The sequence below is a fragment of the Hemicordylus capensis genome, chromosome 2 (genome assembly GCF_027244095.1).
Source record: "Hemicordylus capensis ecotype Gifberg chromosome 2, rHemCap1.1.pri, whole genome shotgun sequence".
Classification (NCBI taxonomy): domain Eukaryota; kingdom Metazoa; phylum Chordata; class Lepidosauria; order Squamata; family Cordylidae; genus Hemicordylus; species Hemicordylus capensis.
Window position 1 is genome coordinate 297,042,752 of NC_069658.1, and position 14,072 is coordinate 297,056,823.

At 44.2% G+C, this 14,072-nt stretch overlaps 1 protein-coding gene across 14 annotated transcripts in view; it reads left to right on the top strand.

Moving 5' to 3' along the window:
• GRIP2 (glutamate receptor interacting protein 2) overlaps window positions 1-14,072 on the top strand; it is a 656,014-nt gene that overhangs the window by 457,817 nt on the left and 184,125 nt on the right. The window contains exon 1 of one of the 14 annotated variants that reach the window (XM_053290778.1): window positions 7,521-8,358. The exons of the other annotated variants lie outside the window; for them this stretch is intronic. Within the exon in view, the coding sequence (XP_053146753.1) occupies window positions 8,319-8,358 (40 nt within the window). The 5' untranslated portion in view covers window positions 7,521-8,318. Of the gene's footprint in view, window positions 1-7,520; window positions 8,359-14,072 lie in introns of those variants that run through there. 14 annotated transcript variants of the gene reach the window in all.

Genomic DNA, 14,072 nt, shown 5'->3' on the forward strand with positions numbered 1-14,072 from the left:
TTTGCCACTTTTACCGTGTCCAGCCCTCCCTCCAGCTGCTGACGTTGACAGCCCCAAGAACCAGTGCAGTTACTGAAGCTGACTTGCTTGCCTTTGCTGGCCATGCTGAGGTATAATGACATCACTGGCCAGAGCCTATAATCCCAGGGATAATGGGTGCTGAGCAGTGACGTTGTCACACCATGCAAGTAAGCAGACTTACTTACTTTTGCTAGCTGTGGCAACTGTGGTGGTTAGTGGGGCCGTGGGAGTCAGCGAGGGGTGGCCGTGGCTGGGGTGGCCCACAAAAGATCTAGCCATGGGTCACCACCAACTTTGTTAGGCCAACAAGGCCTCTCCTGTCTCCAGCAAACCCTTCCCTCTCTCCAATTCCCCCTTCCTCTGTCTTCGAAAGTGAGGCCTTTTGCTTGGGAGAGCTAGCTAGCAGTGAACCTTGCTTTTGAGCTGGACCTGAATTCAAGGGAGACTGGGACCAGGCATAAAATGGAATGAGACTTTTTGAACTGGGTGTACGTATCTCCTAACTACGGGTTTACTTACACTGCTAATCTTCTTCCTCCTGCTCTCTGTGGTTTCCACTCAAGCCCTAACCAAGCTGCATTCTTCCTAGATCATAAAAGCTTCCTAGGGAAGTGAGAGTTCATTTTGTACTGTAAGTCAATGCGTGGAGAAGATTTCTATCCTAATTGTGTTTTGAATATTGCTGCCTTGTTATGACCGGGTTATTGTTTGCATTATCATAATGCACACGTTAATTTATATTTCCTTTTCTGCAAAATGTGGCAATCGGCTTTTAAAATGTATCCTGTTGCAATGCTTATTAAAATTAAGCCCCAGGAAGAGAAGTTTGCATTTGAAGTAGTTCACATATAGCACCTTGGAGGAAAGGTGTCTGATGTGCTAGCGTAAAAATGAAGTCTTATTAAGCAGAAATGCAATGCTTTTGCTGAATACTCCAGCAATTAAATTTTATCTTGATTCATATGCAGGTCAGGACAGTTTCAAAGGAGAACAGAGAAGCAAAGCATCATGGTTTAATGCTATGCAAATTAGTGTTAACATGGTGTTTCATTTCTCGTTAATGCATTGTTACACTGTTACTCATTGAAAAGAAACTATGCGACACCTATTAAGAGTGATGACCTACTCACTTAGTTTTCCATTTGGTTTGGCAATGTGTCCCAGAGTAGATTGTGGTGCCAAGAGAGTTCTTGAAACTGGAAGAGGAGATTAGGGCTGAACTTGCTTTAAAGACATGTGCCAGTATTACCTTACCCCTTGTTTTGTTTTATACAAGCCCTTTTCAGACCTTAGAAGTGCAAGCAGCACCCACACTTAGTGAGGAAGGAGAAGAAGCCATGCCCTGCCGCTGTCACTCACCCCTCCCACCTGATGAACATGCTTATGTTGCCGTTTGTCTGAAGGGGGAGGTGCTGTAAACAAGTTCACTGGTGATTCTGTGAGCTGCAAGGTTTTTCCCTCATTTTATCCTAGTAACAATTCTGAGAAGAAATTTAGGCTGAGAGAGAGAAAGCAACATGTCCAATGTCACTTAGTGACCTTGGTAGATGAAGGAGGATTTGAACCCAGGAGGTGGGAAGGAGCACAACGTTGATAAGAGGAATATAGCTTGGTTTCTCTGTCTCTTACTGACAGTGATGCTACCAACTTACTTCCATATCATCGATCCATCTTCTGTCATTGGAAAAAACCCCAAAGTAGACAATAACACTTATAGAGGTGTGTGTGCTCCTACCTGTTCTACCTTTTGACCATGTTCCATGAGAAATTTAGCTAGGGATAACAATCTTAAAAGCAAATCTTCATTTTATTATGGTGATAACTCTTCCAGGTCCTTGGTGAAGACTGCTGTCAACTATTGAAGTCTTATGATGACTCCTAAAAATATTCCTGAAATAAACTCTTTGGTAGTAAATATCAGCCTGTTTTGTGTTTGACATGCATTGCAGCTTTAGGGACTGCTGTTATACACATGAAATGCACATAACTTCAGGGTCTGGTGTCAGAGGGTCACTTCAGCCCCTTCCCATTAATCGCATCCTGATGTGGTGTTCCTGACTGGCCGACACTTAAAGAGCCTCCTAGCTACAAACATTGCCAATGTTTGCTGTTCCTTTTGGTTTGCTGAAATATTGTGTATCCAAATGTGTATGGTAATTTTCATTGGATTCCAATTCTAAGGAAGACACAATGTTAATAGGTAGGCTTTAAAAAAAACCTCCACAAGAATATTCTTCCCTCTTTGTGCTCTGGCAGCTTCTGTCTATGAAATAAGGGCTGTAATTGCTTGTTGGAAAGGTCCATTTATCTTGCAGTGCCAATTATTGATGATGAATTAGCTTTTAAGGATGACTAGTAGAATCCCATCTTCATGAAATACCCAGAGAAGTGCTGTGGTTTTGTGTATGCGTGAGTTTTAAGAGAGCCTGATCTTGAAGGAAATATTTCTCTGAATGAATCTTACAAAATGTATAATGAACATGTGGGTTTGGGCCAGGACGCAAGATGGTTGTGGATTGTTTGTGCATGTTTTCCGGATATTTAGCCTACTTTCCAATAGGCTTATGAGATCACCCAGGATATTGTGTGTGTGTGTCCCCCATCAACTTTGCAATGCCTGGACCAATATGAACCAAATCAGTTAAAGTTGTAGGGACACCTCAACGGCATAGTTTGTGATGTCATCCACCCCAGTCCAAGATGGTGGTTGCATGAACGTCCTGAGGTGCAAGCCAGCTAATTTGTGGATTGTCTAACCCATTTGAACCAAATTTGGTACAGTTGCAGTGAATGATACACAGGGACACCTCAATGGCATAGTTTGTGATGATGTCATCCACACTGATTCAAGATGGCAGACGCATAAACCTTTGAGGTGCAAGTGTGCTAACTTGTGGACAGTCGAACCAATTTGAACCAATTTTGCCACAGCTGTATGGACACATAGAGATGCCCCAAGGGTGTAGTTTGTGATGATGTCATCCGCCCCGATCCAAGATGGCGGACACATGAGCATTTTAAAGTGCAAGAGATCTAACTTGTGGACCTCAATTTGAACCAAATTTAATCCAGTTGTAGAGGCAGTGAAAGGAAAGTAGACTGATTAGTCCTTGCTAGAACAAGTTTTTCCTCTTGTGACCACAACTCTTCAAAATCCATTTGGAGGTGATATCCAAATGAAATTTCATCAATGGCTTCTGAAGGAGCACAAGGGCTCACAGTTGAACTCTGAAGCTCCATGACACATGTAAAGTCTCCTTTATGTGATACTTCCATGGCTTTGCATATGGACACTTGCGTGTAGCTCAGCATAATCCAATTGAATTCAGCTAACAACTTGATTGCAATTTCTTCAGTGGCATTTTGTCAATGTATCTTACTAAAGTTTGTGTTTGTCCAATGGAATCCTGGCCTTCTCTCTTGCTATGTCTGTGCTATGCAGTGAATGGGTAGACTTTTGGACCTGCTAATATAGAGTTGCCTAACAGAACATATTCTTTTATCTTTTATTTATCTTTCTCTGGTATGTTGGTTCTTGCAACAGAATTTTTCCTTTTAATGTGTAAAGTTGAACAAAGGTATTGGGTAAAATATTCTTCGCAGTGGAGTCCGTATAATCCATTACTCTTCTCGGCTCTCTCCCTATTGATCCTTATAACTGGAGGTGCCAGGAACATGGACATCTTAAATGTAATGAATGTTATCACTTAGCTGTGGTTCCAAGTTTCTCTAATGAGCTATGTATCTTTTGACTTTGTCGTGGGGAAGCTCTGGGGATGGGGAGGGACATTCATGGGCAGCCCTATGCAATGTTCATTATCAAGTATCAGAGTGAGCATGTGGGTATATATTGTGGGATTAGCATGAAAGGGAGAAAGGAAGTTTGCCGCTTTCCATAGGGCTATGTCTATGTGGATGCATGCAGAGAGAGTGTTGCTTTTGAGTCAGAGAGGTAGATGGCTGCAGGTAAATGGCTGCCAAAAGACCCTAGCATTCCCCAGCTGTGAAACTCTGCTCTATCTTTCTGAATGCTCATGGGTAAAATTTCTCTCATTGTGATCATCTGCCTTAGTAGTAATACTGAGATGGTCACAAACCGAATTTCCTGCCATTTCACAAATAATAATCTGAAGATCAAGCAAGAACAACAACTGTAGAGTTCCTTGCTCATGTTAAGCGCTTTATGTTGCTACCGCATGATCCTGGGCATTATTGTAGAGAAGCTTATTACTGAACTAGTTTGACATAAAATATACTGTAAAAATGTACCGTACTTCTTCAGTCTACTTTTGTATCTGATCAGTCATAATGGTGCATTCGTGTTTTTTGGTTTTTTAAAAATGCCTATATTAAGCTTTTTGGAGAGAGGATCAGGATATAAAAAAGAGCCTGCTAATGATACAATTTACTTCATTGTAATTTGTAAGCAGTACAGTACACCCACCCCAAATGAGCAGCTTCCGAATATATTCATTTTCTGAAGAATTTCCAAAGCTCACACAGTGTTTCTTAGAGAATGCTGTGCAGTGTGAAGGGATTCTAATTGCAAACTCTCTCTGTTACTAATTAAGTCTATCAAGACAACTGTGGTGTTTTCCCTTTAATAACAAATTACAGAGTAAAATTACCGTGTGTGTGTGTGTGTGTGTGTGTGTGTGTTGATTTTGCTAATTTTAGCTTTCTGCTTCAGGCACTAGAACCCAAAGCAAATGACTTTGTTCCAAGGTAAAGGATGTCACCAGTGTACCAAACACAAATTGCAAGTACCATCGTTAGTTCTCAGTGTCAGAATTTTCAGTCTCCTGTTATGCTTTGTATCTTGCGGCTAGCACACACTTTGCAGTTGTTCCATAGAGCCCTTTTCAAATTGTTTCATTTGTGTACAATAACTGCACCATTGTATTGAAAGTGGATACTTCTCCCCCCCCCCCCCGCCGCCCCATAGCACCACAGAGGCTCACCACATGATTAAGGCTAAGCCACATACAACTAACCACATGATAGACATCATATGGAACAACTTAAAGTGTCCTCCATGTGAGAGCAGTAACATGTACCAGCTGTTGGGGTGAATGCAGATTGGCTGTTTTGCTGCTAACGATATAGTGTGAGAAAGTGGAGCATTCACATTGCCTCTTGTGATCCATGATCATGTTGTGGTTCCTGCTCAACATGCCATTTGTGTTTTGATTGCTATTTCATTAAAAGTGGGGGGCGGGAGTCCCATGTTTGGTCAAGATGAACATTTTATGCTCTCTCCATTCAAGACCATTGTCTTGCTCACTCTGTTTGACTCTCTGAGCTTTCTCTTCCCCTCCTTCACATAATGCTGAATTTGTACCATTGTACCTATGCAGCTATTCACTGTAATTTCCTTTAGCAGACGTTAATGCCCAATGCTGTAACCAAGCAAATTTCAAAGTTCTCTCCTCATTAGTGTGCAAAGTGCATCTACTTCACTAGAGTGCATCAGTACAAGCACAATTATGGAAACTTTTTTATTTAAAAACAAAATGGGCTGAAGCTTAACAGTTCCAAGAGGAGAAAATGCATATGAATGTAAGATGCTTAAAGATGAATGGCAGGATAGTACAGAGGGGCACAAGGTCCTCTGGGCACTCCCTAATCACAGCTGACCAGGTTTCAGAGGGCCCTTGGCAAAGTGCCTCCAGAAGGTTCTCTCCACTTACCTTGGCAGTGGTACGGGTTTCTAGTTTTCTCCCATACCTGCTGCCACACCTCCTGATCAGGCAAGGGGAGAGAAGCCTGCCCACCCAGCTGATGGCTGCCTATGGTGGCGCAGTGGTAAAACTGCCACCCTGTAACCAGAAGGTTACAAGTTCGATCCTGACCAGGGGCTCAAGGTTGACTCAGCCTTCCATCCTTCCGAGGTCGGTAAAATGAGTACCCAGAATGTTGGGGGCAATATGCTAAATCATTGTAAACCGCTTAGAGAGCTCCGGCTATAGAGCGGTATATAAATGTAAGTGCTATTGCTATTGCTATTTCTGGCTAGGTCTAATCATCCTGGGGAGCCCGGGCAGGTGCTGGTGGGCTGCCTGGGCACTGCAGCCCTGGCAGCTGCCCAAGGGTGCCATGTGCTGATGCTAGCCCTGGCTGTCCCTAACCTTGGATCTGGGCTGGGCAACTTCACCCAGCTGCTGGGCTAGGCTTTCTGAACCTCTGTCCCCAAAGCCATTCAAAAGGAAGACAAAAAACGTTCCTTGGATAAGGTGATGTCCACCCACACACTCTGAGCTCAATCCAGCCCAAATGAGCTACTTCGCTCACTTTTGATTTCTGGGGGAGAACTTCAACTGTGTGCTAACTACTTCACTTAAAAGCAATGCGGCATTCAAAGTGTTAGCTTCATCTAGACAGACCAGAAGGATATAGTGTCATGAAGACTAGCCTTGTGCCCTTCCTTGAATTTGTGCTCTGCTTTAGCATTGTTCTTCTCCTTACCTGCCTTGTCACTGCAAGTTGAGCGCACACGAGATTTCGGCACTACAGGTGAAACTGGTAGTCGGAGCCTGTTTTCCCCACCTCCTTAGATAAAGCGAGGGAGGGAGGGAGGTGGCGGCGGCAATGGAGTTCAGTGTTAGGAGTATCTGCTTTGCATGCAGAAGGTCCCAGGATCAGTCCCTGATCTCTCTCCAGAAAGGATTGGAGAAAAGGCCCCATATGGAACCTGGCTGGAGCGCTGCTGCCGCCTAGATGAAAACACTGAAATCTAGGGTTGGGGACCTGGGGGCGGGGGAGATGGGCAAAATACACTTTGCACACTGCAGGGTGGGAGGTGGCAGCTTACCAAGCTGCTCCAAACACCCATGGGGCTTGGGCCAGCCTGCTTGTGTCTTATATCTGGGAGACTGGGACAAATGGCCCCCCAGCAGTGAAGTTAGTAGGATTTGCCTTCCTTTTTTGCATGGCCATTCTATTTCGGAGGCGAAACCCAGGGGAGTGTTAAGTGAAGAATGCAAGTGATTTACACAGCCGAAGACTGAGAGCGCTCCCGATCTGCAAGTGTCACTAAACCAAAGGAAGAGCCTCTAGTGGGAAGTCCAAATGGGCAATTGCGGCACGAAACCTTCCTGCATCAGTTCGTCCCTTTCCCCAAGAAGCACCTCTTCTTCTCCTCCTCCTCCTCCTCCTCCCAGCTCCTGCGGGTGGTGGCTGCTTTCTGACCCAGCGGAATATGCGTCTCCGTTTTCAGCATGTTGGCGCTTTTGTGAACAAAGTGCAGGTCAACTGAAACACGTGACTTCCAGAGAGCCTCGCCGAGGCACGGTCAAGGCATGCAAGGCTGGCCAGCTTGTCCTCCAAGGAAGGGTTAAGCGGAGTTCACCAGCCAAGCCTCTAAGCAGGCTGGAGGAGAGCTGCTGCTCCACTGTGCCCTCCTTCCTGCCCCGGTGCTTCTGGGAGCAGAATGCTTCGCCTTCAAAGGTGCTGGAGGCAGGCCGTGTGCTGGCAGTACTGCAGCACTTGCAGTTGTCGCCTTGCACTCGGTCTCTGAAGTGTAGCTGCCTGCAACTTAAGAGCCGCCGCTCTCCTCAAGCCGTTGCTGCTGCCTCTGCCCAATCCGTCCAGCTGGACTGAGCAAAGAAGCCTTTTGGCTTAGTGAGCGCGGGACGGGAGACACCCTCCCCGCCCCGCGAGGGGATCTCAAGCCTCGGCTGGCGCGAGAGCAACAAAAGACTTTGCCTGCTGCAAGCCGAGCGTGTCCCACCCATGCGGGAGGATGGCCGCGCTCTGCCGGCGTGGGCCGACTTGGAAGCGTGCTGGGAGGGAAGGGGTCGCTCTGCGTTTGCTGCATAAGCCCGCCGCGAGCCAGTTAACTCCGCTCGGCTCTTTCTGCTGCTTCAGCGAGCCCTTCCTGAATGCTCGCAGTTGCACTGAGAAGTCTTGTTCTCTTATGCCTCAGTCATGCCCAACCAGTTCGACGGACCTATTGCTGGATTTTTAAAACTGCTTAAGATCCTTTTCTCCCCTCCCTCTCTCCCTCCCTCTCCTCTCCTTCTCTCCCAACTGCACCGCTGAATCTTGAGCTCCTGATTTGAGGTGGTCTTCTAGAATGGAGGGAAGCGTTTCTGGGGTGCCAATCCGGTGGAGTCAGTAGGACTTTGTCCCCTTTAAGTGGAGGAGCGAGTACATCGCGTTTGTAACCCTGCTCTCTTGTGGGAGACGGCCGGAGAGCGAGACTGCTGTAATGTGATTCCATTGCCAGCCGAGGCAAAGAGAGAGGAGCGCCTCTTGTCTTGCAATTTAGCTGAATGCTTTGATAGATAAGAGCGGACATGCTTTGTGGGCTGAAAAAGGATTTGCAGTCCGATTTTGGTGAGTGAGACTATCTTTTCCCTTCTTTTCTGTTCGTTTCATCTGATCTTTTTCTTTTTAAGGAGACTTGATCCTCAAAACTTGGCTCTTGCAAATCCGGTGTCTGTCCTCTAAAACAAGTGTTTTTAAAATCTCCAGTATTCTGCTGTGCCTTCCATGCTTTGGTTGTAAGCAGCAGTGTGTGTGTTTTCTTGCATGTAATTAATTTGACTTTGTAACCTTGGAAACTATGGCTTTCTATACTGAGCCTGCACCCCTTTAGGAAGTCGCTTCGTAGCCTATGTTTTATGCAGGCGTTGGGTAACTCAGTCAGTACAGTTTGTATATTTTCCCCTGCTACTGTAAAGCTGAGTTTTCATTGAAAGGAGAGGGAACAGTGTATGAGTGTAGTAAAAGAGCGTGCTAAATATAGACAGATTGCTAACTCTGAACCTTGGCGTAGAGTAGTGTTTCTAGTGATCTTGCGGCTTAAAGTAATGCAACCTATTAATGATTCTGATGCCAGAGAAAATTGCCTCTTCAAGAGAAGCTGTTTCACAAGTTACAGATTGAAGATGCACACACAAGTAGACCTGGTGTTCACTGTCACATTTTCAATTGGCTGCATGCATCTGTTTCACTGGCTCTACAGAAGCCATAAGATGTGGGCTGAGGCCATCCTAATAAACTGCACTTGGGTAGTTTTTTCTCTCACACAAAAGACCACCTTGTACTTCTTTCTCTTCCCTGCCTCAGAGAAAAGGGCTCAAGGTTGTTGTTTTCTGTCATACTGCAAATAGATTCCACAAGAAACCTGATATTAAGATCCTTTGAAGAGGGAGGTGATGACAATAACCTGCAATTAAATTGGCCTATTGAGTGCTATCTTCCTTTTTGTAGCATTAATTTTCTGCATGGAGATCAGCTTCTCATTTAAGGCACTCGCCTTCTAAAAACTTCACTCTTTGAGAGAAGTGCTTTGCCAAGACCTCCCTCTATCTCTTCCTTGGAATGGTCACTTTTCTCAATCTGCTTTTCTGCGCTGAATAACTGTACAAGTGTCTGCAGACTTGACAATCCTATCTTATATGGTTACTCTTCACTCTGAACCTTTTTTCCCTTAAGAAGTCTAGTTTATCTTCTCATGTATTGCCTACAGCGATTAACTATAACCTATTGGCTAATTTATGATAAATACTTAGATTAGCAAACTACATCCTTGGCATTCAAAATTTCAGATGGATGAATGGAGAAAGAGACTGCCAATAAAAAAATGTCTGAAAATACTGGACAGAATGGCTTTTGTGACAGATTTTAATATACTTTTTATTATGAAGATATCCTTTTGAAGAACCAGGTGCTCTAAGTGTTCACATGTTTCAAAGATAGAATTTTACAATTTTAGAGTTAGAGAGGCCTTGGAAGTCTTCTGCACTGACTGGATTGGACTAGGAGTGTTAGACTAACTATGCTTCAGCCAAAATGTAAAAGTAAACCCATTCTAAATGTGTACACACACATAAATACTATAGTGAGTGTCAAAAATGTGGTAAATGATCACATTTGCTGCAAATACTGAAAATTGTAAATATAATAAATGACCAAAAATACTTACTTTTTGGACAAATGCCAATAAATGCTGCCCATCGTCTTGAGATGTTTAATGTTACCCAATGTTTATCTAAGTGTTCAGCACTTGCAAAATTTAATATGAGATTTTCAACATTAACAAGTAATGTCAATGTCCACCAATATATAACTGATAAGCAATAAATAATTGAAATTGTAATGACCCCCCAACATTAACTGGTTTGTTTCATTCTCATTTATTGGAAGGCTACTTTTGAGGAAATGGTAGAGAGTGAAGCATCAGCTCCCCCAAATATAACAATAGAATCTTATAGTTGGAGGGGACTTTGGAGGTCTTAACCCAGTCCCTTGCTCAGTGAAGGAATCTACTACAGCAACCCTGACAGATCGTCGTCCAGCCTCTGTTTGAAAACTCTATAGAAGCATAGACTGTCAGCATCCTGTAGCCACATCCACCCTTCTCTTGTCCCCATCCCCACCCAAAATGCACTGATTTGAGTTGGCAACTGAGGGGCCAACCACATACTCCTTCAAAGGAGTCATTGTGGTTCCAAGGCCAGTTCCAGACCCCTATATGTCAGGTTCCCGGGGGAACTTGGGGGATTGTTCCAGTGTGGGCTGAGATTTAGTCTGAGATAAATGGGATTGTATGTTCTCAGATATTGAAGTGCTCTTAAAGTATTGATTTTTAAAAATGTAAGTGCCACATTCCATTCTTTAAAATCCCAACGTGGTTCAGAGCATATTAAAAACAATAAAATCTATAGAAATTAAAAACAACCAGGAAAACAGTAATAAGAGTAAGAACATAAAAGCCCTGTTGGCCCATCTAGTCCAACATCCTGCTTCATACAGTGACCCACCAGATGCCTCTGGGAAGCCCACAGGCAATTGCTGAGGACGTGCCCTCTCTCCTACTGCTACTCCCCTGCAACTGGTTTTTAGAGGCATCTTGCCTCTGAGGCTAGAGGTGGCCTATACCCCTCAGACTAGTAGCCATTGATATACATATTCTCCATGAATTTATCTAAACCCGTTTTAAAGCCATCCAGACTGTTGGGTGTCATCACGTCTTATGGCAGAGAATTCCATAGGTTGATTATATGTTTTGTGAAAAATTACTTTTGTCAGTCCTAAATTGCTTGCGAATCAGTTTAATGGGATGACCCTCAGTTCTAGTGTTAGTCTAGAGAGAGAAATTTCTCTCTATCAACTTTCTCCCTACCATGCATGATTTTATAGACCTCTATCATGTCTCCCCGCAGTCGTCTTTTTTCTAAACTAAAAAGCCCCAGGTGTTGTAGCCTTGCCTCATAAGAAAGGTGCTCTAGGCCCCTGATCATCTTGGTTGCCCTCTTCTGCACCTTTTCCAGTTCTACAATGTCCTTTTTAGATGTAGTGACCAGAATTGTACGCAGTACTCCAGGTGTGACTGCACCATCATTTTGTATAAGGGCATTATAATATTAGCAGTTTTATTTTCAGTCCCTTTCCTAATGGTCCCCAGCATGAAATTGTCCTTTTTCACAGCTGCCGCACATTGAGTCGACACTTTCAGTGAGTTGTCCACCACAGCACCAAGATCCCTCTCCTGCTCAGTTCACTGACAGCTCAGATCTCATCAGCGTATACTTGAAGTTGGGGTTTTTTGTCCCAATGTGCATCACTTTACACTTGCCAACATTGAACTGCATTTGCCATTTTGTCGCCCATTCACCCAGTTTGGAGAGATCCTCTTGGAACCCCTCACAATCTGTTTTGGATTTCACTACCCAAAAGAGTTTGGTATTATCTGCAAATTTGGCCACCTCGCTGCTTACCCCTGCTTCTAGATCATTTATGAATAAATTAAAAAGCACCAGTCCCAGTACAGATCCCCGGGGGACCCCAATTCTTACTTCCCTCCATTGTGAAAACTCTCCATTTATGCCTACCCTATTTTTCCTGTCTTTTAACCAGTTAGCAATCCACATGTGTACTTGTCCCCTTATCACATGACTGCTAAGTTTCCGCAGGAGTCTTTGATGAGGGACTTTGTCAAAAGCTTTTTGAAAGTCCAGGTATACTATGTCAACTGGATCACCTTGATCCACATATTTGTTTACACTCTCAAAGAACTCCAAAAGGTTTGTGAGGCAAGATTTACCTTTGCAGAAGCCATGCTGGTTCTCTCCCAGCAGGGCCTGTTCTTGTATGTGCTTTACAATTTTATCTTTGGGGATGCTTTCCATCAATTTGTGTGGAATGGATGTTAAGCTAACCAGCCTGTAATTTCCCGGATCGCCTCTGGATCCCTTTTTGAAAATTGCTGTTACATTTGCTACTTTCCAGTCTTCCAGTACAGAGGACTGCAGGGATAAGTTATGTATTTTAGCAAGGAGGTTGGCAATTTCACATTTGAGTTTTTTGAGGACTCTAGGATGGATGCCATCTGGCCCTGGCAATTTGTTAGTTTTCAGTTTTTCCAAACAGTTTAGAACATCATCTCTTGTCACTTCCTTGACAGTAGCTGTTAGCCATGCTGGCATCCTATCCCAAGATAAGAGTGATATGGGATAGGATGCCAGCATGGCTAACCAATACTGTCAAGGAAGCCATAAAAGGGAAGAAGACTTCCTTCCGAAACGGGAAGGTCTGTCCTAATGAATGAGAACAGAAAGGAACACAATGCAACGTGACAATAAGGGAAGCAAAAAAAAAAAAAAGAGTTTGACGAACATTTGGCTAAAAGTATCAAGGGGAATAACAAAAACTTCTTTAAATACATCAGAAGCAGGAAACTGCAGGTGTGGGCTTAGACTTAGTTGGGGCCTGGGTATTAGTGGCACCTCTGGCCACTGCCTTTACCTGGGTATGCTTGTGACACCCTTTGGTGTCGTCAGCATACTGATAACAGCCTGCACCAAATCTCCTGATCTCTCCCAGCGGTTTCATGTAGATGTTAAACAACATTGGAGACAATATGGAGCCCTGAGGGACACCATATCAAAGTTCAATTATTGAAAAACAACAATCCCCGAGGGACACCATCTGGAATCTGCCTGAGAGGTAAGAGTGGAACCACCACAGAGCAGTGCCTCCCACCCCCAATTTCCTCAGACGCTCCAGAAGGATACTATGATAGATAGTATCGAAAGCCCCCGAGAGGTCCAAAAGGACCAACAGAGTCACACTCCCTCTGTCAATTCCCAACTGGAGATCATCCATCATGCCACCAAGGCAGTCTCCACCCCATAGCCAGCCCGGAAGCCATTCTGAAACAGGTCTAGATAATCAGTTTCATCCAAGACTGCCTGGATTTTGGAGGCCACCACCCTCTCAATTACCTTACCCAACCAAAGAAGGTTGGAGACAGGCTTATAGTTGCTCAACTCTGAGGAATCCAAGGCAGGCTTCTTCAGAAGTGATCTAATAATTGTCTCCTTAAGGCAAGGAGGCATCCTGCCCTCCCTCAGAGAAGCATTTATGATCTCTACTAGGCCTTCTACAACAAACTCCCTGCCAGATAGTATTAGCCATGTTGGGCAAAGGTCAAGAGAACAGGTGGTAGGCCGCATTGCTCCAAGCAGCTTGTCCACATCCTCACGAGTCACAGACTTGTGAGGCAGCTTCCTATGTAATGCTTCAGCCCATATTCTAGTTCTTCCTCATGTCTTCAGTTCCAGAAGCTGCCCTTTGGTACTCTGAGCTTGAGAAACTCTACCAGCCCCTGGACTTGGTATGATGGCCCCAGTGCTATGTTACGACCAAGTTGTTTGCTCAAGAGATGATAATCTAGACCCCTCACTTTGTTCTTTCTCTCCCAGTGGCCTTTGACTGATGTTCATATCCGCAAACTAAGACATAAAATACAGAATCTTTCTCCAGTCCTTGTTCATCCAGATTGCCTTTGGGAATAGCTAAGTAGTACTAATGACCAAGATGCTGTTGCCTTGGATATGTGAATTTCTCAAAGAAGTTGATGTTCCCTTAACCAGCTCTAAACTCTCTATTGATGCCTATCTTTACCTGTGCAACTAGTTTAGCTGGATTTCCCAAAAGCGTTTCAATTTCAATTGTAAATTGGACTGTTACATAGCTCTTCAAAATTGAATTTTGCTCCTACCTGCACCCCGCACCACACACACACACACACACACACACAC